At 34.4% G+C, this 23,892-nt stretch overlaps 2 protein-coding genes and 1 long non-coding RNA gene across 3 annotated transcripts; 2 read left to right on the plus strand and 1 right to left on the minus strand.

The window, feature by feature from the left end:
• The first annotated feature begins 5 nt into the window (after positions 1-5).
• LOC109543353 lies at positions 6-6,941 on the plus strand. The gene is made up of 4 exons (XM_019913031.2): positions 6-96; positions 200-412; positions 588-688; positions 2,574-6,941. The coding sequence occupies exons 1-4, from the start codon at positions 76-78 to the stop codon at positions 6,700-6,702; spliced, it is 4,464 nt and encodes a 1,487-aa protein (XP_019768590.2). The 5' UTR covers positions 6-75; the 3' UTR covers positions 6,703-6,941.
• LOC125505382 lies at positions 23-21,636 on the minus strand. Its single transcript, XR_007282137.1, has 3 exons — positions 21,444-21,636; positions 890-1,015; positions 23-334 (listed from the first exon to the last, which is right to left on the minus strand). It is a non-coding gene; the product is annotated as an uncharacterized LOC125505382 (long non-coding RNA).
• LOC109543359 lies at positions 12,138-23,776 on the plus strand. Its single transcript, XM_019913040.2, has 6 exons — positions 12,138-12,308; positions 12,551-12,888; positions 22,178-22,377; positions 22,728-22,938; positions 23,582-23,623; positions 23,684-23,776. Exons 2-6 carry the CDS (start codon positions 12,849-12,851, stop codon positions 23,752-23,754), a joined length of 564 nt encoding a protein of 187 aa, XP_019768599.1. The 5' UTR covers positions 12,138-12,308; positions 12,551-12,848; the 3' UTR covers positions 23,755-23,776.
• The last annotated feature ends 116 nt before the right edge of the window (positions 23,777-23,892 follow it).

Genomic DNA, 23,892 nt, shown 5'->3' on the forward strand with positions numbered 1-23,892 from the left:
GTACCCCATATATAAAACGTAATGTAACTTAACAGTGATATATTTATATATAACAGCGCTAGTCCTACTAGATCCATGGAGGAACCAAAGACAATGGTAAGAAGCGCAAAACAAAAATAAACTTAAGGAACAATATTATTTAAAGTCAACAGAGTATCGTTGAAACAGTTCGAAAGTTTAAAGCACATTTTCTTTAAAGCTTCGGAAAATACTTCCTGTTGATTACCCGTCAGTGATCTTGAGCGCTAGTAGCGAATCTCAGGAAAGTGGGGCTGTTTGGGGATCTATCGGCTTACCAATATTTACCATAGAAGATGCGATGGTATGGATTGACCTGTTTGAAAGAAAAAACTTTACAACATATAGTTCAAAAGAAAATTGGACACATGATGAAAAAAAGTCATTTTTTAAGGTAAGTTATTACCTAACAAGCACGCAACTGATTATAATATACTTATGCCATATTTTATTAAATGTTTCCTTCTATTAACACTTGACAACCTTTAACAACGTAAATACTAATTTACGGGTTTTAAATGTAACTAGGTATGCTTTCTGAGTTTCACAATCTGGTAATTTTATTTCAGAGAAAATTTACTTGCAATCAGCAGGCTACTGAGGAGTCTAATGGGGAACTCACTTGCGAAGCTTACATCGAGTTCACCGTTAAGGACAGAAAGGAAAATATGTACGTAATTTGCGATAAAACAGTTTCTAATTAGGCTGCCAAATAGCTTCGGCTGATTTTCTAAGATTGTGCCCCCCCAAAGTCTTAAACCACACGCCGCCACTGACACACAATGAGAAAGTGGGAATTAGGAATTACGAGTTGAACCAAAATATGCAGTTTATTTTATCGAGAACGCATAGAATACAATGTTCAACTTACTTCCAAAAAGATTCGCTTTCTCTCATTCGAAATGGTTTTTTGCAATCGATTATTCTCCCCTCCTTTTTCGGGATTTTGGTATACAGGGTGTACGGGAAGAACATAGACTTCTTTCGGAAGGCGATTCTAGAGATCAAAATAATAAAAAAGTGTATATAAACATATCACAAAAAACATAAATATAAAACTTAAAGTTGAAAACAGGATCACACACAGGATTCATTTTAAGGGGTAACAGGGCTCACTTGGAGAGTACGAGAAAAATATGGGGAAGAAAAATAACATAAAAATCAGGGATGAAGGGCCTCCAGGCCAGGCAAATCCCTGGTTATTGATTTTATAAAGATATATTATTATTGAAAAAAGTTGGAATAAAATTTCATACTAAGTACATTTTCCAGAATAATAGCCAGAACTGAATATAGATATTCGTGAAAGCCACTGCTTGTGTAATATCGTTACAACTCGTCCACATTCACCTCATTTTATTATGTGAAGGGTTTATTATTTGGCATGTTATTGTGTTATTTTTTCTCTTCATTGAAATGATCGTGATAATTTAATACTGTCTTGATACACTTACTAGAGGCAAATAACAAATTTAAATCACGTTAACTTTCATTGATGTCTTAATCATCAAATATGTTTGAAGCCTTCCTTCCCGAACACATATGTAGAGGGAAATTTTGTCGGAAAATGTTTATAAATATACATGCAATCTCATTCAGCGCCTCCGAAACTCACATTTGTTTTCATTTTCCAAAGTAACCTTCGGATGGTCGGATATAAAGTTTTCAAACACTTAAGTTCCCGGTCAAAGTCAATATTAATAACTATGCTATTGATAGACCTGGATGTTATTAAGTATTCTTATGCTTTATAATAAAAAGCTTGAAAGTGAGATAAGAAATAAAGTTTCAACGATTGAAAATTAATTTAAAAACGTGATGGAAAGAAGAATTCCCTTATATAATTTCTACGTCAGATAAAAAATAAGATCAGTTTGCGCCTCAGAGTTAACGCTTAGTTAAAGTTTCCCTAACTTTTTACTGTAAATATTTCTTCAATCAGTAATACGGTTTGAACAGTTTTTCTATCGAATTACAGCTCTATTCTGGGATAAAATTTAATTTATACGATAAGCAAAAAATGTTTAAACATACTGCATAGAATGCTCAAATAGTGTCATGTTCAAATTCATTTGCTGGCAATATCGGGCTCAGACAGGAAAAAAGTTTACGGTCATGTCTTCTGACTAATTTGAATCTTTAATCGTCTAGTTGTCTTCGAGAGATATGAATTTTTTTAAGACCGGTTACATTTTGCACACATTAATAAAAAAAAATATTACATACAAAAACTGTACGTAAATTATAAGTAAAAAATAGTGCGAAAAGTGTAATCAAAAATGAATATCTCTCGAACGACTCAGAATAAACAGATGATTAAAGACCCAAAATATTCCGAAGTGATGAGGCTATAACTTCGTATACTTTTTTGCTCTCTGGGCTACCCCCACATTACCTGCAGGAAGAGGTAAACTTTGACCAAGACAGCATTTAATCACCCTGTGCACAATATTTATTTCATTTTTTCCTTATCCCGTAATTTAAATTTTATCCAAGTGATTCGATAAAAAAATTGAACTCCACTTGAAATAACTTAAGTTCTATTTTTGTTGCAGGACTACCCTTGGCTGCTATTTGCAAGATTACCCCGCTCAAGTAACAATCAACTTTTGCCACAACCATAAAATCGGCATGGAAAGCGCACCACCGTCCGACAACTTGACTGCAATATTTAGGGCGTACTTTGCCAAAGGCCATTCGCCCTTAACCGCCCTTTTTTGCCATAAATGCGATCTGCATAGTTTCTACGATGCAGATTTTTACAACGTTATCTCACAAGAGAGCGTTTGTCCGTCGATAAACTGGTGCTACCAGGAATATGAGAAACTATTTAATCAAAAGTATGTGGAACCATCTGACATTGAACTGATCCCGAAACTGAAAACCAGCGTGGAGAATTACAACGGCAAATATGCTCAAAAATGTGCGGTGTTAATGGACAACCCCCTGGTATTGTCAATTTGCACGCCTCTGATGAAGCAGGTATTTAATTCGGGGTTTGCTGATGATCGCATCATTGTACGAACGCTGTCTAGTTCGAAACCGGGACAAAAGTGTCCAAATCTGGTTTTATTTTTGGGTTCCACGCCCATGGGCCCGTTTCCGTTTGGGATGGTGTTTGCATTGACACAAAACGAAAATGTAATTTGTGACGGCATCAAAACCCTTTTTGGAACTTTGGGCAGCGTTTCTTATAATCCAAAACTGATTATTGTTGATCAATATTGTCTGATCACTGATGGTTTGAAGAATATATTCCCTTTAGCAGAAATCATGTTTAATAAGATACAAATATTACAATCGATTTGGCGCAGCCTTCGACTTGCTCATGATGACTGTAAAGAGTTTCACGCCACATATAACGCGTTTCTTGTTGCTTTGAACAGCAAATCGTCAAAAGAGTTTGAAAATAACGCGGATAAGTTGAATATTTATGCGGAAACGTATTCTAAAATGTATGACCTTGTTCAGATTTTCCAAACCTGTGCAAAGAGAAATATTGATGCAGGATATGAACTCAACGTTGACTACATGGACGGTGGAACGTTAATGCTTCAAGATGTTTGCATTAAATATGCCAATATTTTTAACATTTTACAGGTGTTCGACTTTGTAACTGAAAACTATGTGCGCCATTATGAGCGTAAGTTGGGCAAAATAGTCCAGGGAGATTCGCAAGGTTTTTTTAAAACTAATTTTTATGCCTCTCCAGATGAAACAGCGAATTTCACTTGCCGAAAAATAGCAGACTGCGAGTTTGTCGTTAGTAGTCTTAACACCGACTTTTTTATTAACAGTGAACTGAACACTTGCACTTGTCAGGTAATGGAATTTGGTAGATCTTGCATCCATCAGTATTTGGCGGAAAACCATCTCGAAAGTGTTCCAGAATCTTACAACACTTTAGCCATTGATTCCTTACATGCTTTTCAAACAATTTTATCGTACAAAATCCACTATTACTCAAACGATGTCGGTGGCGTAAGCAATGAAGATAGTGCTGCTTTTAAAGAACTTGGAAGCATTATTAGACACCGACACAATGGAAATAGTAATATGAACAGTCCCTGTAGGCGTCTTGTTGATTCTCAACGAACGTTCAAGTTAGAAGAAAGCCTGTTTTGTTTAGAAACTACAGATTTTGAATATCAGACTTGCGATGTGGATTTATGCAAAGAGAATTCTAAACAAAGCGAAAAATCGACGAGCATTCAAAATTTGGAAAAGGGCAAGGCAGCCAGGGAAATTGCCGAATTTCTTGATTTCGAACACTTAATTACATCTAATGATATTGAAGATGTTTCTTCGAAAACCTCTGAAGCACTAAATAGTGAACGCAATAAAATCACGTTACAGAGTTCTGGGACAGACTGTATTTTCGACGAGGGACTACATTTGCTGGAAGAATCACATATTGAAACAGATCCAAACAGCCTGATCAAACGACACAAAACCAATAAAGATTTAGAAATAGATTATAACATTAATACGACTTACGATTTATATAAAGTATTTAATAATGAAAAGGAATTAAAGGCTGCCAGTTATAAACCAAGCAACAAATCAAGTTCTAAACCAAAATGCTATATAAATAAAAAGAAGCTTAACTTAAAGCGTGTTCGAAACGGTTTCCAGTATGGGCCAGATGGTAGTTCCAACGTTTTCTCTGGTGAATTGGTAAAAAAGCTATTTCATGAAGTATACAGCAACAATTACCAACCAGAAATTCGAGAATTTACCTTTGAACCTATTAAAAACGTCATTATACCGAATGGGGCCATAAACTTCGACTCGCCTAATAAAAGTACTTTTGACCTTACGACGGATAAAGAAGTATTAACTCTTAGTGATCCGGAATTATCGTTTCTATTGAAAAATCCTCAAGTGAACATTTTCCTTAACGTAGAAAATGGTTCCAATCACTCAGCAAACGCAACCCCAATTATCAGTTCATTGAATGAATCTCTGCAAAGTAGTACAATAATCGATTTAACTTTGGGCGAATCCAGTAAAAGAGTCACGAGATCTAGAAGAACACAAACAGACAATAAGAAATCAATTTCGTCAGATAAGGAGCAAGAGAAAAACGAGAAAGAATCAAGGCCTAAACAATTAGCAAAATCAAAGAGCAAAGCAAGAGGTAAATTGGGAGAAGAACCAGTGCAAAACAAAATAAGTATCAGTGAAAACTGTAATAAATCTGTATCTCCGGATGTCCCCCGGGCCAATGGCCCCAACCGAAAAGAAAGGTCCAAAAAAAAATCAAAGAAGTCTGATAAACGACGTGTAAAAAATAAACACCCAGAGAGTAAAAGCGATAATAATCCATCCATACTGTCGCAAGATACAGCAAGTAAAGAGGAAGTTAGAGAACTAGCTAAGGAATTAAGGAAACCTACCGTAATAAACAAACTAGAAATGAGCGAAAACTGTAATACATCGATTGCCTCAACCCCCCCAGCAAAGAGACCTCGAAAAAGCAATAAGAAATCGAGTAAACTACCTTCAAACAACAAAATTAAGCGGAGGGAAGACGGTAACAAATATGTGCAGGCACGGGATGCAGCAAATATGAAAAAAGCTCAAAAAAGTGTTAATGGATTAAAGGAACCAGTTCCAATAAACAAAGGTATCATGCATGAAAAGTGTGATAATCCTATTGTCTCAAACCCCCCCGCAAATAAACCTCGAAAAATCAAAAATAAATCAGCTAAACTACATTTAAGCAACAAAATTAAACGGAGTGTAGAGTGTAGCAAACCTGTACGGTCGCAAGGAGCCGTAAATGTGAAGAGGCCTCGAACAGCTGTTGGGGAATCACAGAAAGAGAGTGAAAAATACCATAAACAGATAGACAGGAAATTAGATCAACTACCATTGAATAAACAAGCTGATGAACCAAAAAAATTTCAAGTCACAGCAAAGAGACCAATAACAAGACCTAGAGAAATAATTGGGAAATCTGAAAATACTTTTGAAGGGACCATAAATAGATATAAATTGCGTTCATCTTTAAATAACTCCAGCTACCAAGATGATGAAAGCTCACCGCCAGCAAAAAGGCCAAGGGAGAGAGCTGACCAATTCAAACTTCACTCAAACATCAACAATGATATAAAATCAATGAGTTTATCTCCAAATAATTATAGAAAACTCGAAGAATCTTCCAATTTCAATGATCGAGAAACGTATCCAAGAAGAACCCAGCGAAAATTAACTGAGCGACTACAAGTTAATTCAGAACGGCGGGTCTCAATTAAAACTAATTTAAATTCGTCCTGTGATAGTTTGAAAAACATTTGTAGAACATCTTCAACGGTTATTAAAAAATTAAGAACCCGTGCTAAAAAAACCGTGTCTAATGGGAACTTGAATACACCATGTTTAGGTCAAAATGGGACAACTTTACAAGTTGATAAGGCTGGTTCCACTAGTTTGTCGGAAGAACCTGACATTCCGCTAAACCGCAGAGTATTACAAGTAGAGTTAGAAACATTAATATTTGACAAAGATAAATTTAAAAATCTTAAAACAGGTCTGGCTTTGAAATCAAGTTGTAGTCGATTTTCTGACGATTTGCTTCATATTCCTAACAATGGAGCTGTTGAGTGCATGCAAAATACTACTGAGGGAAAAAATGCAAGAAAAGTTAAAAGAATCAGTTCAACTAGAAAAAAATGTTAAGTTTTAATGACAAATAATAGAACACGGGTAAACACATCGAATATGAAAAAAATTAACGGAAATTACAAAGCAAAAGAGTTGCGATTATTTTGGTTCTAAATTTGCAGATATTTTTATTATTTAAGTTAGTTCGGTGAGCTGTAAGTGAAATGCTTGACGTTGCAAATGTTGCTCAAATTTTAGTTAGAGTTATAAATTGATATTTAGTTTTAAGTTAGTTTAGGTTAAAATAAAATCGTAGTTTTCATTTCATAAGTTTTGTGAATAAATTGTTGATAATAAATTTTTGGTTGTTGTAATTTTCAGGCGCAAAACATGCTACGGCAAAACAGCCAGCATTTCAAATCCTTTCGTGAAGCAAAACTGCAATTTCGAACTTCTTATCTAGCGAATTGCCCTCCAAACCCTTCAAAAAATTACATAAATGCGGCAGACAATGGCTTTCTGTTACGAGTTGATAAGATTTCCGTACGTGCTATCTTTGGTCTATCTTTAAAGTGCTATAATTTTGGAGTACCATTTTACAGTCTATTGCTATTAGGGCTTTGTTGAGGCAAAAACCTCAGTCGATGCGGATTTAATTCAAACGAAATGAATCCGAGCAGATTGAATCTGGAATAGTGCGTTTTTCTTGTGATTTACCTTTTTATTAGATAAGCAATCTTAATTCGTTTAGGTTCGTTGCCTCATAACGAGCTTAGGGGATTGAATAACAGTTTTTACATAACATGTGCTTCCACGTAGAAATAAAAGTAATGTCGATAAATCTCTGAAGCCTCAATTCAGAAACTAAGAATTAATGCTATTTTTAATTAAATAAATTATTTAACTTTAAGGCAAGAAGGAAAATCATTTGCCTTTCGAAACATTAAAGCGGCAAATTGAAAACTCCAAATTGAGTAGCTTTTGCCCAACCTCATTATTTTGATTCTGCCAATTTTATTTAGGAATATGGAACACTCTGTACATTTATGGCACAAAATTGCCAATTTAAAGTTAATCGTTTTTTGACAAGTTTCGCTCTCATACTTTGCAAATAAAAATCAGTCAATAATATGTTTGATCGAATTTTTATAATCAAGAACCGGATTCAAAGTATTTCGTAAAGAATGCAATGATTTTTAATCGAAACACCGCATATAATTTCACATTAACAGCAGTTTGATATTTTATTTTGTATTATTGTTTAATTCTGCTTTTAATGTTTATTTAGTTTATCATTAAATAACATAAAACAGAAAGATAATGTAAAGTTATTTCTAAAATTTGATAGGATTCGTGGATAAATGTTAAAATTGTTTAAAATTCCTGTTCTGGTTGTGGACTATAAAAGAGAGACTACGAAAGTTTTTCAAACTAAGACAATTTTTCTTACACAAACAAATTAGCTGCGATATTAATTTCATCCGAAATAAATACACTTCACGTCTATGCTAATAATATTAATAATTCGATTACAAGTGGCAATTCAAAGCAGCAAATTTTGCATAATAATTGTTTCGAACACGCGCTATAAAGTTTTAGGGGGGCCATTGAAAGGCGGACATTTAATTATGTAGGGTCCCAGTTTTCATCTTCATCCAAAGTTAAACCCACTGATAGCAACAGCTAAAAGTAATTTGGCTTTTATTAGAAAATCTCGGAAAATTTCACAGTAAACTGTTATTTCTGTCCCCCAAAAGGAACTGAAACGTTTACAAGAAAGCAGCGAAAGGCCGCTCTGGAAAAAGGATCTAAAGCGGTTTGTCTGAGGTCGAGAAAGGGACCTTTTAAGGCTATTTGCTTTATGTTCATCAGCAGCCCATTCAAACGTTCAAAATTACCAAAAAATGCACAGAAACGATGTTCCTAATGTGTTATTTACTGGAGAATTAAGCAAAATGCAGAAAAGTGACTTTGATAATTTGAATTGCAAATGTGAATGAGATTTAAGCGAGCAACAGGAACGAAAATATTTTCTTGCGATTTTCTTTTATAGCGAAATTTGATTATCAAACACTTATATGCAAGATTATGCCAACATTTCAAGTTTTCCGTCCCGTCGTTTTTGCTCACTTTTCGGAAGCAAAATGAGCAAGAACCTAAATGGCCTTTTTAGAAAGTTAACTACCGATAAGGAAGTGTTGACAGTTTTCTCAAAAAAGTCGTGATTTCAAGAAGTTTTAGATTTGCGCGTTTTTTTTTGAGTTGCAAAATCGACTCAAACATGACGCTGCTTTTTTCCAAGTTTCTTAAACCTCATTTGAGCCAAAGATTTCATTTTGGCTTCGTTGGTTTGAGAATTCATAGTTCATAGTCAAGTTCAATTCATAACAATATGAGTCATAACAAGATGAGTGAGGAAATTTGAGTTTTAACCCAGAAAGCGAAATTTTAACATCGTACATTGAGCAGCTTAAATCTGATTTAAAGTGTAAAACTCAAAAGATTGGAGACTAAAAAATAATGAAACTATTTTAGTAATTTACGAATGGTAAAACAACACTAACTGACTGAAATTAACACAGAAAATCAATAATTTTTAAATTCTTGTGCAATCTAAGAAAAAAGCTATAACTGTTTTTTCTTGTGCATAATTGGATTGTTAATATATGAGCTGCTAAGCGAATTTTAACTTAATTCCAGGATTAATGTTTACGTACTCTTTTTCCAACGCGAATTCTAATTGTTATTTGAGCTTAATGGTTTTTTTGAGGTTAATTAAATAGACCTCCCGCTGATGGGCTCTGTCTTTAGCTCTACATTTCCGGTGAAATTATTTTATGAAACGCTCATCCTCAAAGGGCAACATGAGATTAAATTTTACATCTAAGTTTTAATCTGGATTTAAAAAATTACTGGTGAAATTTACGTGAATTAAATGCGATCATGTTTGCAACAAAAATGTATGGGGAATTTATTGCGCCGTTGTTTATTTTCTATTATGAACTACTCCAACAGAAATGTTCTATTTCCTTTGCCAATCATACGGACAGGAAGGCCATCGATTATCCGATACTAAGAGAGTTATGATTGAGGAACGGACGTTAGTAGACATTTTATTGGTTTAATTTCATTTCAGACCCCTCCAATATTAAATCTTTCGCCATAAATTTCGTGTACCTTTTGTGCTCCATATCGCTACATCTTCGACGAAAATAAATCTCCAAATCTTCGCTTTTATTTATTATATTAAGAGTGATATATCTCGGTGTCACGGGAAATATTTTTCTGCGATCTCTTTTTTTGTATGATGTATGTTTTTTATTTGCTTTTGTCTTCTTGCTAATTGCAGCAACAGAAATATCGCAGCATCACACTTTAAAAGGAATTTTGGAGGAAGCATTCCAAACAATAAATTTTATTAAATACTAGAAGCAAATGCGCCACAATAAAAGGTTCAAAATAAAATTCGAACTCAAATAGAATTTTAAATTGCGATTTTTTATGTTAATTGCTATTTCCAGGATAGCCCTCAATTAAAAAAATAATTAAAAAAATAATTAAGAATTAAAATTACAAAATGGGTGCTAACATTGATATTGTCCTAAATAAACCCCAATTTTTAATACACTCTTAGACACCGAATTGGTGAAAACTCAGCCAGAAATGGCACAGAAAAGAGGAGCATTCGACTATAAAAAGGGCAAAATTTAACATTTGCCAATTAAGAATTCCTGAATGTGTTACAATGTGAATCAGTACCTTATTTAAAGCATTTTGTAGATCGAAAAATTGGGAGTTTTTGCAAAATGCATCTGCAGCTATTTGCCGTAAAAAAGCATGTAGGGAAAGTGTCGAATTATCAAACACTGAATTTTATTTTAAAAAACAGACGTCGTAAGTTGAAATCTAAGTAAGGAGTAAGTTTCTGTGCTTTTCCCAACATGATTAGTTAACTGAATTTATTATTTGCTTTACAAAAGCACTTATTTATAAATAATCTGTATTACCATGGGAAAAGGTCATCGATCAATCGTTCTTTCAGTCCATAAGCGTCATTTTAATGTATAAAGGCCTGGGAAGAGAATAAGAATCAGACTTAGGTATCTAGTTTGTCTTGATAGGCAGCCAAAAAGGGTTCGTTGTGTGGACGTTATGTGGATTTTCGTTCCAGTTTTCCTGGATTTGTGGTAGTCTTTCGTGTTACAGACGATCGTCGGATGGATTAACTAATGGATTTTCAAGGAGATCTATTTTTGTAATCAGTCTTGGTGCATTATTTTCCGCATGTCTTGCTTAATTTTCTATGTTGTGTTTACCCTTAGAATGTTTCAATAGTCTTGCAGTGTTCTTTCCATGGATCTTTAATTTTTCCCGCAGTCTGTTTGTAAGTGATCTAAAATTTGCCTCTGTTCTTCCGAGTATTTCGCACTTGTTTCGTAAATTTTAAGGTTTATGTCGATTTTTTTTTAAGTTGTTTTTCCAAAACAGTCTTTCCTGTCCAAACAACCATCTCAGTAGCAGTAAAACTGATGAATCAAAACGTGAACCAAAATGCAAAATAAAAAAAAATTTGATAATTAACAGTACAGATCCAAATTCGAGATAAACTGTACAAGTAATGAAGAAGAGAAGTCTGGTTTATAATAAATAGGAATGCTGTTGAATAAACAAGCATTAAAGGCTATCAAGTTTTTTGAGTAAAAAAATATTCAAGTTGGGTGGAGCCTGTTATTTGGAGTTTATGAGACAATAGTTGCGAGTTGATTCTCGGGCAAAGTCGGCGGAGTCTGTGGAGTTGTTTTACGTCGTTAAAAATATAATAAATTTGAACAAACATGATCAGTTGGTCCGTTGGCAGAATCGGACTTGCTCAAGAAAATGTGAACATTGTAATGCATAATTTTGGGAGAAAAAAATTATGTATGGACGGAAACCTATGAAAATGTTTGAGGAGCGAACTTTCCGATTGCACTGCCTTTTCTTGAACGAAAATGTCGATAACAGTGACTAATTCAATAAAAAACTGATTTTTGGTCATTGTCTTTGTACACCTGGAGCATCAAGAAATACACTTTGAAAGCATTTACACCATCTTCCTGCAACTTGTGGAACGAAAACAGTAACGTGAAACGCTCTAAGAGTAAGTCAAGGGATGATAAAAAATGTACTAAAAAGCGCAAGAGCGCTCGAATAATCCCCAAGGAAAATAGATGATGCTTAATAAAAAAAACTGAAGAATAGGTGAAGTCAAAAAGGTTGATAAAAGTGCCAACAGGCGTTGGAAAACAGGTAGAAAATTGGATTTCCGTAGAACGTGTAAAGTGAACTCCAGAGAACTCATATTTCATTATTTCAACGACTGTTTCTATTTTTACGTTATCCTGCCGTTGTGCAATAAAAAGTTTAAGACGCGCTTCTTTCCTGTTTCCCTCTTTTCGTGCGCGCGTTTTTCAAATGTTTTCCCGTGCTTCCCTAGGGAAAAATTTCCTAAGTCACGGTTCACTCCATTTTCACGTCCCATAGACTGCACTCCCAATAAAAATCTTTTAATTTGAAGACACGAACATATTGATTGAAACTTTTTCATTAGAGTTAAACGGCCAAAGCGAGTGTGAGCTTTTTGATAGTGCGGCGGTTTAGGTAGTGACTACTTAAATTTCGTCGATTTCAATCCTACTAAGGTAAACACATGACAAGCATCTAGTAAACTTCCATATTTCCAGCAACAGAATTTCGTTAAAATCTCATTAAATGCAGCTAAAGTTTCTTTGTGAATTTGTAAATAGTTCATTATTTAAATTCCTTATCGCTTTAAATAGCTGTGTCTGCAAAGCCTTAAACATTTTACTACCACAATTCAAAAATTGATTCAAATCAAAAAAATTACATAAACCGTCGCACTAATAGAACACTTCTTTTCTAGAGCCAAAGAAGAATTGACTCCATCAATTGACTTCTAGCCCGCTTATTTAGAAGTTTGAGCGCTAACAATTTAAGTTTTCTCCGCTGATTATTTTTAATTAAAATCGTTTTACTGACTTGAGGCAGTTTATTCGCTCATTTGTATGCTGGTTTTCTGACAAAGGATGCTTCGAATAGTTACTGGATAAAATTGGCGTCTTAAATGGGACGTTGAAAATGCTAATTCGTTTGCCCGTCATGTGATTATCGTTTTCTGTGCGAACGAAGTTGATTTTTCCTCATTTGGGAGCATTGGAAATATGGTGATTGTGATTTGGAATTGGAGTGTCTTACTTTTAGGTGAGTCAACAACAAGTTTTTTAATTGGAGTTTGAAAAACCGGCCTAAATACGCCATTCCATCTACGTGTTTTGGTTTATTTTGGATTTGTTTACCCAGAATGGTCAGTTGCGTGCCATTAAACGGCAATTTTAAAAGTAAATCACTTTTTGTCTAATTTAAAACTTTATTAATTGATTTGAAAAATTAAAAAGCACACATTTTACGGTTGAATTAAATCAAGCTATATTGAAATTTTTGAAAACATTTAATTCAAAAGCAGGCACTGTTTTGAAGAACAATTTTACAAAAAGACATATTTGAGCCTTGTAAGAGGAATTCAGTTTCCGGCACGGACGGAAATAGTGAATAAAAACTAATCAGCAACAATGTAGGTAGAGAATAATGAAAAACGGCTTCAAGGAAAGGCATTGTTATCAAATAAACGTGATAAGCAAGGCACAGAGTGTCTACTTAATAAAGTTAATCATACATAAATGAAAAGTTAAATGAATGAACGTGAAAGTATTGCATACAACCGAAATGTATGCAAAAAATAAATTCGAAAACTTTGCGGAAAAAGGGTCTAAATATGGCAATTTGCAACCACAATTAGGTTTTTTAACGCAATTAGTGATTATAGGGTGACTCCGTTTCAGACACCTTACTCCGTACACCTTTTTAGAGTTAATTGAATATTTGCTACAAGCGGATTGTAATCAGAATTTATGTCTGCCCCAGGGTACGTTTATGCCGATTTGATGCAATTTCTGTATCGTTTATTTATCAATAGAAAGTCTATTTGGTTTCTGGCTATCCTCCCTATACTATGATTACCATTACTACCTCTTTATCTTGGTAGCACGAATTATTTAAAGATGAACGCAATTTATGTCCATTTATGGTACTTTCAAAACTATTTTCAGATTTCTCAATTATTTCTCTATGTCCTTTTATTGGTGTCTTTGCTGTAGCTTGCAATTTTTTTGATTTAACAGCTTGCTTGTACAATGGTAGTTGATCTAATTTCCTGTCTATATGTTTATGGTATTTTTCACTCAGGTTTGCTACACTCTATACTCATTTCAATTTTGTTGCTTAAAGATAGTTTAGCCGATTTATTTTTTATTTTTCGAGGTTTATTTACTGGGGGATTTGAGGCAATAGGATTATCACAGTTTTCACGCATGATACATTTGTTTATTGGAATTGGTTCCTTTAATCAATTAACACTTTTTCGAGCTTTTTCATATTTGCTGCATCCCGTGTCTGCACAGATTTGTTACCGTCTTCTCTCAGCTTAATTTTGTTGTTTGAAAGTAGTTTACTCGATTTCTTATTGCTTTTTCGAGGTCTCTTTGCTTGGAGGTTGAGGCAATCGATGTATTACAGTTTTCGCTCATTTCTAGTGTGTTTATTACGGTATGTTTCCTTAATTTCTTAGCAGGTTCTCGAACTTCCTCTTTACTTGCTGTATCTTGCGACTGTATGGATGGATTATTATCGCTTTTACTCTCTTGGTGTTTATTTTTTACACGTCGTTTATCAGACTTCTTGGATTTTTTTTGGATCTTTTATTTGGGTTGGGGCCATTGGCCCGGGGGACATCCGGAGACACAGATTTATTACAGTTTCCACTGATACTTAATTTGTTTTGTACTGGTCGTTCTCCCAATTTACCTCTTGCTTTGCTCTTTGATTTTGCTAATTGTTTAGGCCTTGATTCTTTCTCGTTTTTCTCTTGCTTCCTATCTGAAGAAATTTATTTCTTATTGTCTGTTCTGTGTTCTTCTAGATCTCGTGACTTTTTTACTGGACTCGCCCAAAGTTAAATCGATTATTGTACTACTTTGCAGAGATTCATTCAATGAACTGATAATTGGGGTTGCATTTTCTGAGTGATTTGAACCATTTTCTAAGATAAGGAAAATGTTCACTTAGAATTTTCTAATAGAAACAATAATTCCGGATCACTAAGAGTTAATACTTGTTTATCCGTCGTAAAGTCAAAGAAGTACTTTTATTAGGCGAGTCGATAGTTCAGTTGTTATTTTTTGACTCGAATTTGCAGCAGCAATGATTCAATCTTATGTTTTCCCTGTTTTAGCAGCTATTTACTCCAGAGAAGTATAAATTAAACGTTAAAAAATAATCCTTTCAACGTGCATAAATTCCGATTCTACTAAACTTATTATTATTCAATGAAAACGGAACGATACTCGAGAAGGAACCTTTCAAAGTCTTCATACTACAAAAGTTACTAAATACTTTACGCTGAGATTATTAAATTATTTTTAACGCTTTTTTTTCAGCTTTTTGTCTTTCCAGTTGACCTCCTTGTATTGAATTAGGAATAACTTGACCTCGCAAAAAAAATAAAATAACATTGTTCAACCCATTAGAAATCCTTTTACAAAATGCATTAATCTTCAACTGAACAACCGCACATGAATCAAGTAGAATTACTTTTAAATTAGAAGAAGAAACACCACCAAGGTATGGAAATAGCGACGCAATCGACTACGAACTATCATTGATATCTAGATCATTGTATATCAAATAAAATATATATTAAATGTAACAAAAAAACCGCAAGTTGAGAGAATTGCCCGATAAGGCAAATCTTGCAAACCCTTTTTTGCCACTATCAAATGTGCATGATAAATGCAAAAAATTCGCCATTAAAATAAGTAAAACTGTTTAAAATATCTCAAGCAAAATAGTTAGTATTCAAAATTTGTGTGATTTTTTCTTAAGTATTTGCTTCAGAAGATGTGTGCCACGAAAGTTGCTAAAATGCGCCTACAGCGGCGATAATTTTTATGATTTTATTGTTGTAAAAATGGTACCCAAGATTTATCAAATCCAATCAACTGCTCAAGCAATAAGGAATAAAAAGCCTACAGAACCCATCTTGATTTCAGTCTTTCAGCCATTCAAGCCGAACGAAATCGCACACGACTGCTAAGAATCGCAGCGAGATAATTAAATTGTGTAACTTTTTTCAAACAGGGGGAGTTGATTCTTTCATGTAGAGAGAAGAGAAGGAGATCGGGAATCGAAACAACAAAACTTATCAGAAGAGAAAAAATCAATTTTTTAGAATACCGATCGAAAGTAATTGCCGTTACGTTTTCAGGCACAAAATTGAACTGGATTATCGGGCCCTCATCGTGAATCTGCCTTAAGTCGGCTATAATTGAGGCAATTCGTTATTTTCTGGCATCTAAGATTATCCGAAACCCTACTTATGCAGATAATATGGGAAATAGAGAAGCTCTTACCGACACTACTAAATTCGCCTTAATATAATTTAGATATCGACCTACAGCCGGCAGTTAATGAATAATATATTAAACTTATTGAGAAATTGAGACTTGATGGTATGTTTATCATTCGCGGGGCTTTACATCCATTACGCCCTTTACTCCATTTTCTCAAAGTAGCTACATTTAAAAAAGCTGATTAAATAAAGATGTACTAAAAAGCAATTATTTGAATGGAAGTTGAGTTTGTTTGGAACTCAATTTAGGGTAATTTTCCATATCACACCCATGTTCCATCAAATTCACCACCACGCCCACTATACTGGTCAAGGCAATACATTTTCATTAGCTTCCCCTAAAAGTAATCATGCTTTTAGCACCTCCATGGTTTCCTCGTCTAATAGAAAGTAGTAACCGATTTGTCATATTTTGCGAAAAGCCATACGTTTCATAAAAATGCATGTGAAATTAGGTTTCATTACGGTGATAGTGATTGATGTTTTATGTATTCCCATCTTGGGGCTGGTAATAAAATCGTATACAGAATAGCCAGCAGTTCGGACGGCAGATTGATTGGAGTTTGCCTGCCTGGAGTGGGCAAGATTAAAGCTTTTTTAGATATCGGAAAACGTTCTTTTTTGTTCGTTCAGTTAATTAATCTAACATTTGCTTTTCATTTTCAAACCAAATTTGAAAAATGGTCCGAAACACCTTCATTTAAAGCACGTCGTCCTTCTAATTTGAAGTGAAGTGCAAATGAAAATGAAGTTCTCAAGTAGTAGAGGTGAAAAGTTTTGCAAACAAGTTGGTGCATTACTAATTATTCCAACATAAAATTTTACGGCAAGAATCGGTCTTTGGAGCAACATGAAGGTTTTCGATTGATGTTCATTTCATTTTGAAAATTGTCGATTCCTCTTGATCTCTTGTAAATCTGGCTTCGTCACAGAAAAATCTTCTTGAAAGACCATTCATATGCTCGTTCCTCCATTCAGAAAAATGATCTCTTTGGGAACATCCAGTGGTAGAAATTCCTTTTCCCCATTTTCTTGCGATGTCTCCTCAACAGACGTTTTGCTTTATTTAATAAGAACAGAAAATCTTCTTGTATTAAAAACATGAGTATTTTGAACGAGTTCCAGGACTTCTGAGGCATTACTTATTTGCATGATTTCTTTTGAGAAGTCGGTTTAGGGAAAGTGCCTGTTACAAGAGTTGTGAAGGTTCTACTGAACACTTGTTTGCCTGGAAGACAATGTATTCAACTGAACACAATAAAGACTTGCTTCTACCATAAAAAAGGCATTAATTCGAGCCAAGTTCGAACTACTCATACCGCGATATTTCTTAAACCGTTGAGGATTCAGGAGCAGTGAAAGAATAATTTTTGCTTAAAACTAGTGTCATCCAATCCATTTACGAACCTTCTAGCACATCTTGGGAAGAGAAACAAAATTGAAAAACTTAGAATTTCAAAAAAAGCCCTTGCAATTCTCTTGCTATTTCAAGCATATTAAGGAATTGGTTGATTAAAAACAGTGTTGGAGACTTGGAAGTTATAACATAATCATCAGACAACCTTCAAACCTTAGGCAGTTACATTCGTATATCAACATCGAACAACACACCCCCAACACGAAATTCCTTCCAAGCAGTAAAAAGCGGTGTTAATAATCGTTCCGTGTTTTTTCTACATCGACGAAACGTCCCGGAAGCTCCCGTAAGTTTCCCAAGAATTTCAGCACCTGTAATCTGGAGTAATAGAAGGTAATGGGAGCCCACTCCTTCGGCTGATTTAAGTGTAGCAAGTCATGAAAAATGACCTGGCGTCGGCCAGGGGCCACATAAAAAACTGTATTCATCAAATCAATTATGCTGACATGGGGGATTGGCCGACATCATGCGGGAAGGCGCAAGAAAGAATTATCGAGGGTGTTGCTGAAAGGATTGTGTTCCGGGCACACGGAAAATCCGGCAAAACATGAACTGTTGGAGTTGATATTCGTTTAAGTGCCTGTCGTTATTTAAATCAATTTTTTCAATTCAAATTCTTCAGAAGTCATCTTTAATTCATTTAACATTGTCTTTCTCTTCGACGATGTCCCAGATTTCTGCGGCATAATTATTGTATGTTTGCTTCTTTGGAACTAGAAGAACGTCAGATTTGGTCGGGTGAACAGATTTGGTCGGGATGTTAATCTTGATGAATTGTAGACATAATTGTTCCACTCACCACTAACTTATTGAAAACTAACAGTCACAAAAACCATTTTGATGTCCTGTGAAAAACTTTTTCCGGACAAATACTATACTGTATGAAAATTACTTCTTGCCCACTTTGTGTCACAATCAATGGCAAATTTAAATCGGAACGACATTGCTTATTTACAGCAAATTCCCATAAAATTTTCTCCTCTGTTTCGCAACGAATTTACTAAACACTTAAACGTATAAAGTGTAAAAAAGAAAAAATACAGAAAACAAAACAAAGCGGCGTTGAAATCACAATGAAAAAAATATTTTGTACATTATCGTTGACTCTTCTTCAATATCTAATAATTAATTTCACTGAAAAAAACTAATAAAAATAAATTGCATCACTAAGAAATAATTCAAGGCTTAATTTTAACTTTATCGCAAATATCAGATTTCCCCAGTTTTTTAATCTACACTTCTCCAAAAAGATGCTGAAGTTAACATACAAAGGTTAAAAAAGCGTGAGGTTTGCCAGTTTGAGTCCAAAATTTGTAAATATCGTTCTAATAGATGTTTTTTTCTTAACTGCGCTCTGCTTTAAAGATTCGCCCCTTCCAAAGGAAAGCAAATAGCAATTTGGAACTTTTGCAATGCAAGACACTTGGAAGAAGCTTGGAAGAATGTTAAAAAAAAATACTCTTAATAAAGTTTTCTAATTAACTGCAGCCTCCCGTTTAAAAATTCTGATTTTTCTGAACTAAAGCCAGTGACAAATTTAAAATTTCACCATGTGTAGAAGACACTTGCTTCTAAATATCCTGCAAGTTTTATAAAAACTGTCTAGAATCCTGATTTTCTTCGGCTTCGTAAATCTGGGTTCAAAATTAGTGAATATCGAATGTATGTTTCTACTAAATCGCGCTCTCATTTAAAAATTGGCATTTTCCAAATTAAAACGAATAAAAATTTGAAATTTTCACCATCTCTATAAGACATCTGACTCTAAAGATGCTGAAAGTTTTATTCAAATCGGACTTAATTCTGATTTTTGCCAGCTTGGTCAATCTGGGTTAAAAATTAGTAACTAACATATATTTTATGTATATATTTAAAACTTTTTTCAAACGCATTTTTCAAACTAAGGCAAGAAGCAATTTCGAATTTTCGCCATGCTGAGAAGACGTTTTACTTGAGTAGACAATTTAATTGAATTTTTGGGTGCATTTAGTCTAAAGTATGTTTGTACATTAGAAGTTGCGAATTTTTATTTAAGGCCCTGCATGTGCGGAATCCCTTCAAATTCAGACGAACATTCACAAAGCGCGCAAAAATCAGGATTTTGTACGAATTGAATGAACTTTTGAGAATTTTTAGACCCACGTGTCTTCCATAGAATGTCCATATTTCAAGCTCCTACTAGCTCTAGATTGCAAATTGGATGTGTTTGAGAGTCTGCCGTTGCCTGAAGCCGTTCATATGAAGACCAACATTCACAAATCTCCGAAAAATCAGGTTTTGGCGCTATTTAATTAAATTTTTAGGTGCTTTTAGCCTGAAGTATGTTCAATCAACTGTAAAAATATCAAAGTGGAACTTGTCCACATTAGAAGTTATAAATTTGTATTTAAGCTCCCGCATTTGCGGATTCCCTTCAAATTCAGACGAACATTGACAAAGCGCGCAAAAATCAGGATTTCGTGCGAATGAATGAACTTGTGACAATTTTTTGAACCGCGTGTCTCCTATGGAATGTCTACATTTCAAGTTCCTACTGGCTCTAGATTGGAAATTGGATTTTTTCATTTGAGAGTCTGCCGTTGCCTGAAGCCGTTCGTATGAAAACCAACATTCACAAATCTCCCAAAAATAATTTTATGTATATATTTAAAACATTTTTCAAACCAAGGCAAGAAGCAATTTCAAATTTTCGTCATCTGAGAAGACGTTTGACTTGGAAGATAATGAATGGTTGATAAAAATTGTCCAGAATTCTGACTTCTGCTAGTTCAAAATTAGAAAACATCGGTCTCATAATATAAATTTCTACCGATCTTCGTTTTCACGTTAAAAATTTGTATTTTCCAAACTAATGCAAGTTACCATTCGAAATTTTCACCATATTTAGAAGGCAGTTGACTCTAAAGACGCTGAAAGTTTCATAAAAAGGCCTTTCATGCAACGAATCCTGTTTTTCCAGCATAAAAACTGACACATCGAACGTATGCATAAAATTGCATTCCGATCCAATGTTTCTGTCCAAATACTGGCGGACTCAATCGAAAATTTTAAAATTAATCTCTAGAAGGAAGACTAGACTGAACTCTATCAATACAGAAAATAGTTGTGTTCTAAACAAAACAGCAAGATTCCGAAAATGTGGAAACCCTATCAACCAAAACAAGTCCTACCCTGAAGCCATAACCGATTCCATATGAACAGACAATTTGAAAAAAATTGCTCAACAAATTGGAAAATTAGTAATGAAATTTATCCCAGTTTAAACGATATGATTGCAATTTTTCGAGATCTCGCACTCCAATCAGTTTCCCTTGCCGATATATTTTTATCGGCTATTTAGCTCCCTTATTTAGCTCTAGGGCAAATTGATTTTCGAGAGATGGGATTTTAGTGAAAAATTAGGAAAGGAGGCGGCAAAGAGTTTAATAAAAGCTAATGAATTGAAAATCCTGTTTATATAACAACGTAGAGTAAATGTTTTCAGAAGCAAATTTTTTTCGGCTCACTTTTTAAGCAAACATGGTTGATTCAGTGTTGTCTGAACAAACGGATATTAACATAATTAGCTCTGAATGATGATGTTCTTCGCCGACTCCAGCTAAACAAAAACCGATTACAATGGACAAGAAACTAAACAATCCAAGTGAAAACGTGTGGAAAAGAAATTAAATCAAGATCTCGTGCTTGGCATTTTTGGGAGGCGTGTGATTAATAGAATCCGTGTAAATTCCACATATTTCTTAGCTTTAGATTCACGTCCTAACCGGTAAAAGTCACATGAAATATGTCCGAAAAAAATCGAATTTATGAGATGTTATTTACGAAGAAAAGGGATTAAAAGCTTCCGCATACAGCGAGCTTTAAATGTAAACTCACCAAACCAGTTTAATGTAATCAGGCGCTTAAAATCACACAAAACTTTAAACGTAATCTCGAGAATAAATTTGTGATTGGCCTTTTATCTGAACACTTTTCTATCTCCAAATTTTCTTATTTTCATGATAACATTATAGGTAGATTAAATTTCCGGGTGAAACTAATTGCTCAAGTTCAAGCGCTTTTCAATAAATAAGTAGAGTAGTTGAGGAGTGTTTAACAAAATATTTAAAAATCGATTATCAATAAATGTTTAATTAAAACTTTTATACTAGTTTTTAAGTAGGTTCAACATGGCTATTGAGGTCTGAAACAGACGCCACAAAACCACCGTATTCTTTCGCATTTGATCGGAATGAAACGATTCTTTGCAGTTCCTCCTTTTTTTTTAGAAAAGTGCCAACATTTCCTTATCGATGGTTCACTTTCTAAAAATGCCTTTTAGTTCTCTCTGGAATGATGTAAACATAAGCGTTCTTGCTCATTTTTTAGGAGAAAAAATGAGCAAAAACGGGACGGAAAACATGAAATTTGCACATAATCTTGCACCTAAGCGTGTGATTCAAATTTCGCTTTCGGGGTCAAAAGTGCTCGAATTTCCGCACTCATGTTGTTATGACTCAATCGAATTTTGAATTATCAATGCTTTTTTGCCAACGATGCCAAAACGAATTATGTGACTCAAAGGGGGTTTGAGAAACTTCGAAAAAAGCAGCAATGTTTAAATGTTTCAGTTACAGTTCTTTGGAACGATGCAGAGTCTCTAAAAATAACAAGCCTTTATGTACCAAGAGGAGCTACCGACGACGCTTACATTGACTGTAGGTACGACTTGGAAGGAGAGCCGCTTTACGATGTTAAATGGTACAAGGACGACATGCAGTTTTTCCGATGTATGGCCGATGGCAGCGTCCATGAGTTCCCAGTTGAAGGTGTAAGTGAACGTTTTATCAAACCATCGTCAATCCACTGTGTACTGATATAGTATCGGTAAAAGCGATAAAATGTGAGAAAAAAAGAGAACACGGTCCATGATCGGGAGGAAAAATCTCACAAGAAATAAATTTCCTCACATAAAAGTTATATAAAAGTTTAAAACATCTGATGAAAACGCATCGGCAGATTAGCTAATTGAATCGGTAAATAAAAAATCGTCCTCCCAAGTTCCTGGTGAGGTTTCACTCGCGCAGTCTCAACGATATTAAAGCGACAAAATTAAATTGAAAAGTAATACAGTTTTTTATTTACTAGCACGTCCAAAACGTTATAGTTCTATTTTTTTAGGTTTACATTAATTACTCGAATCATGCAACAGTGGGATCCTGCCCTATAAACCTCACAAGACTCTCCAGCAGTTCCGCAGGAAAATACAAGTGCGAAGTGAGTCTAGACGCTCCAACTTTTCGAACCGTCTCCGAAACGAAGATTTTGAGATTTATGCAGTCAGAGAGGAGGACACAAGTGAAAAATGATATTAGTAGTCAGAATATGAAAAGTGAGTTGATCTTAATGTAAAAACTTAATCAAAATTTAGGGCATTCTAATTACCCGAAAATATAATACAGGGTGTTATTTCAGTACGTGGCCAAACTTTAGCGGTGACTTTGAGAAGCAACGTTTTTATGTTCGGCCGCAAATGATGCCTTTCAATATACATGGTGTTGAAATTAGAAATAAATCAGTTTCCGATAAACTTGGCGTCCTGGACATGATCAATATTGTTGACAAAAATTTCTCAGCAATTTCACTCATTATTTTCAATTTTACAACTTTCTTCGGGTGAAGCAAGGTCCAACACAACTTTTTTGTCTCTTGACTTATTCTCGTCACCATTTTCTGCCAGTTCTTTCATCAATTAAAATTACCCGAAAATCATTTGCGGATTTAGTTTTCGTACAAGTTTACGATAAATTAAATAAACCTAAAACTCCTGCACAACTTCATTTTTCATTGAAATCATTGGACTCACTTCCAACCTCTTAAATAAACTTTTCTTTTAAAACTCATTCAGAGTTTGTCTACGTACATAAATAACACTCAGTATAATACAACAGCAGTTGAACTTTTATGAAGACTTAGCAACAAATTGATCAATTTTTTATGAAAATTCGAGCTATAAGACGTCCACTTTATTCCAGGTGTTTTCCGAAATCAGACAGATGCATTCAAAGCACATTCTGGTAAGCATAAATTGAATAGTTCTATGTAGGGTCTATGTGCATTTCATTGTTCAATTGCAGGTGTAACAACATCCAAAGACAGCTTGTCCATACACGTAGTGATATTTATGTTGATATTTTGTAGTTTTTAAAATAAAAGTATCAAGTACAAAATTATTTTATAGTACGGTACACACTTCGAACGTTTTTGCGACAATCATTGCAGCAGGAATAATGAGTACTTTGTAAAGAGGTAATTGAAATCCATTCTGTTTTTACTTACCCCCATG

Source organism: Dendroctonus ponderosae, unplaced genomic scaffold (assembly GCF_020466585.1).
Source record: "Dendroctonus ponderosae isolate FM_Combo_2020 unplaced genomic scaffold, Dpon_F_20191213v2 Dpon_F_20191213_8, whole genome shotgun sequence".
Lineage (NCBI taxonomy): Eukaryota > Metazoa > Arthropoda > Insecta > Coleoptera > Curculionidae > Dendroctonus > Dendroctonus ponderosae.

What these genes read in the sequence shown, in the direction of transcription:
- LOC109543353 (XM_019913031.2), top strand. Translation starts at nt 76, where the DNA reads ATGGAGGAACCAAAGACAATG. An exon ending in TGGAGGAACCAAAGACAATG is followed by an intron (nt 97 to 199) that starts GTAAGAAGCGCA and finishes TTTTCTTTAAAG; the next exon opens with CTTCGGAAAATACTTCCTGT. An exon ending in AAGGACAGAAAGGAAAATAT is followed by an intron (nt 689 to 2,573) that starts GTACGTAATTTG and finishes TTTTTGTTGCAG; the next exon opens with GACTACCCTTGGCTGCTATT.
- LOC109543359 (XM_019913040.2), top strand. Translation starts at nt 12,849, where the DNA reads ATGGTGATTGTGATTTGGAATTGGAGTGTCTTACTTTTAG. An exon ending in ATGAGTTCCCAGTTGAAGGT is followed by an intron (nt 22,378 to 22,727) that starts GTAAGTGAACGT and finishes CTATTTTTTTAG; the next exon opens with GTTTACATTAATTACTCGAA. An exon ending in TAGTAGTCAGAATATGAAAA is followed by an intron (nt 22,939 to 23,581) that starts GTGAGTTGATCT and finishes ACTTTATTCCAG; the next exon opens with GTGTTTTCCGAAATCAGACA.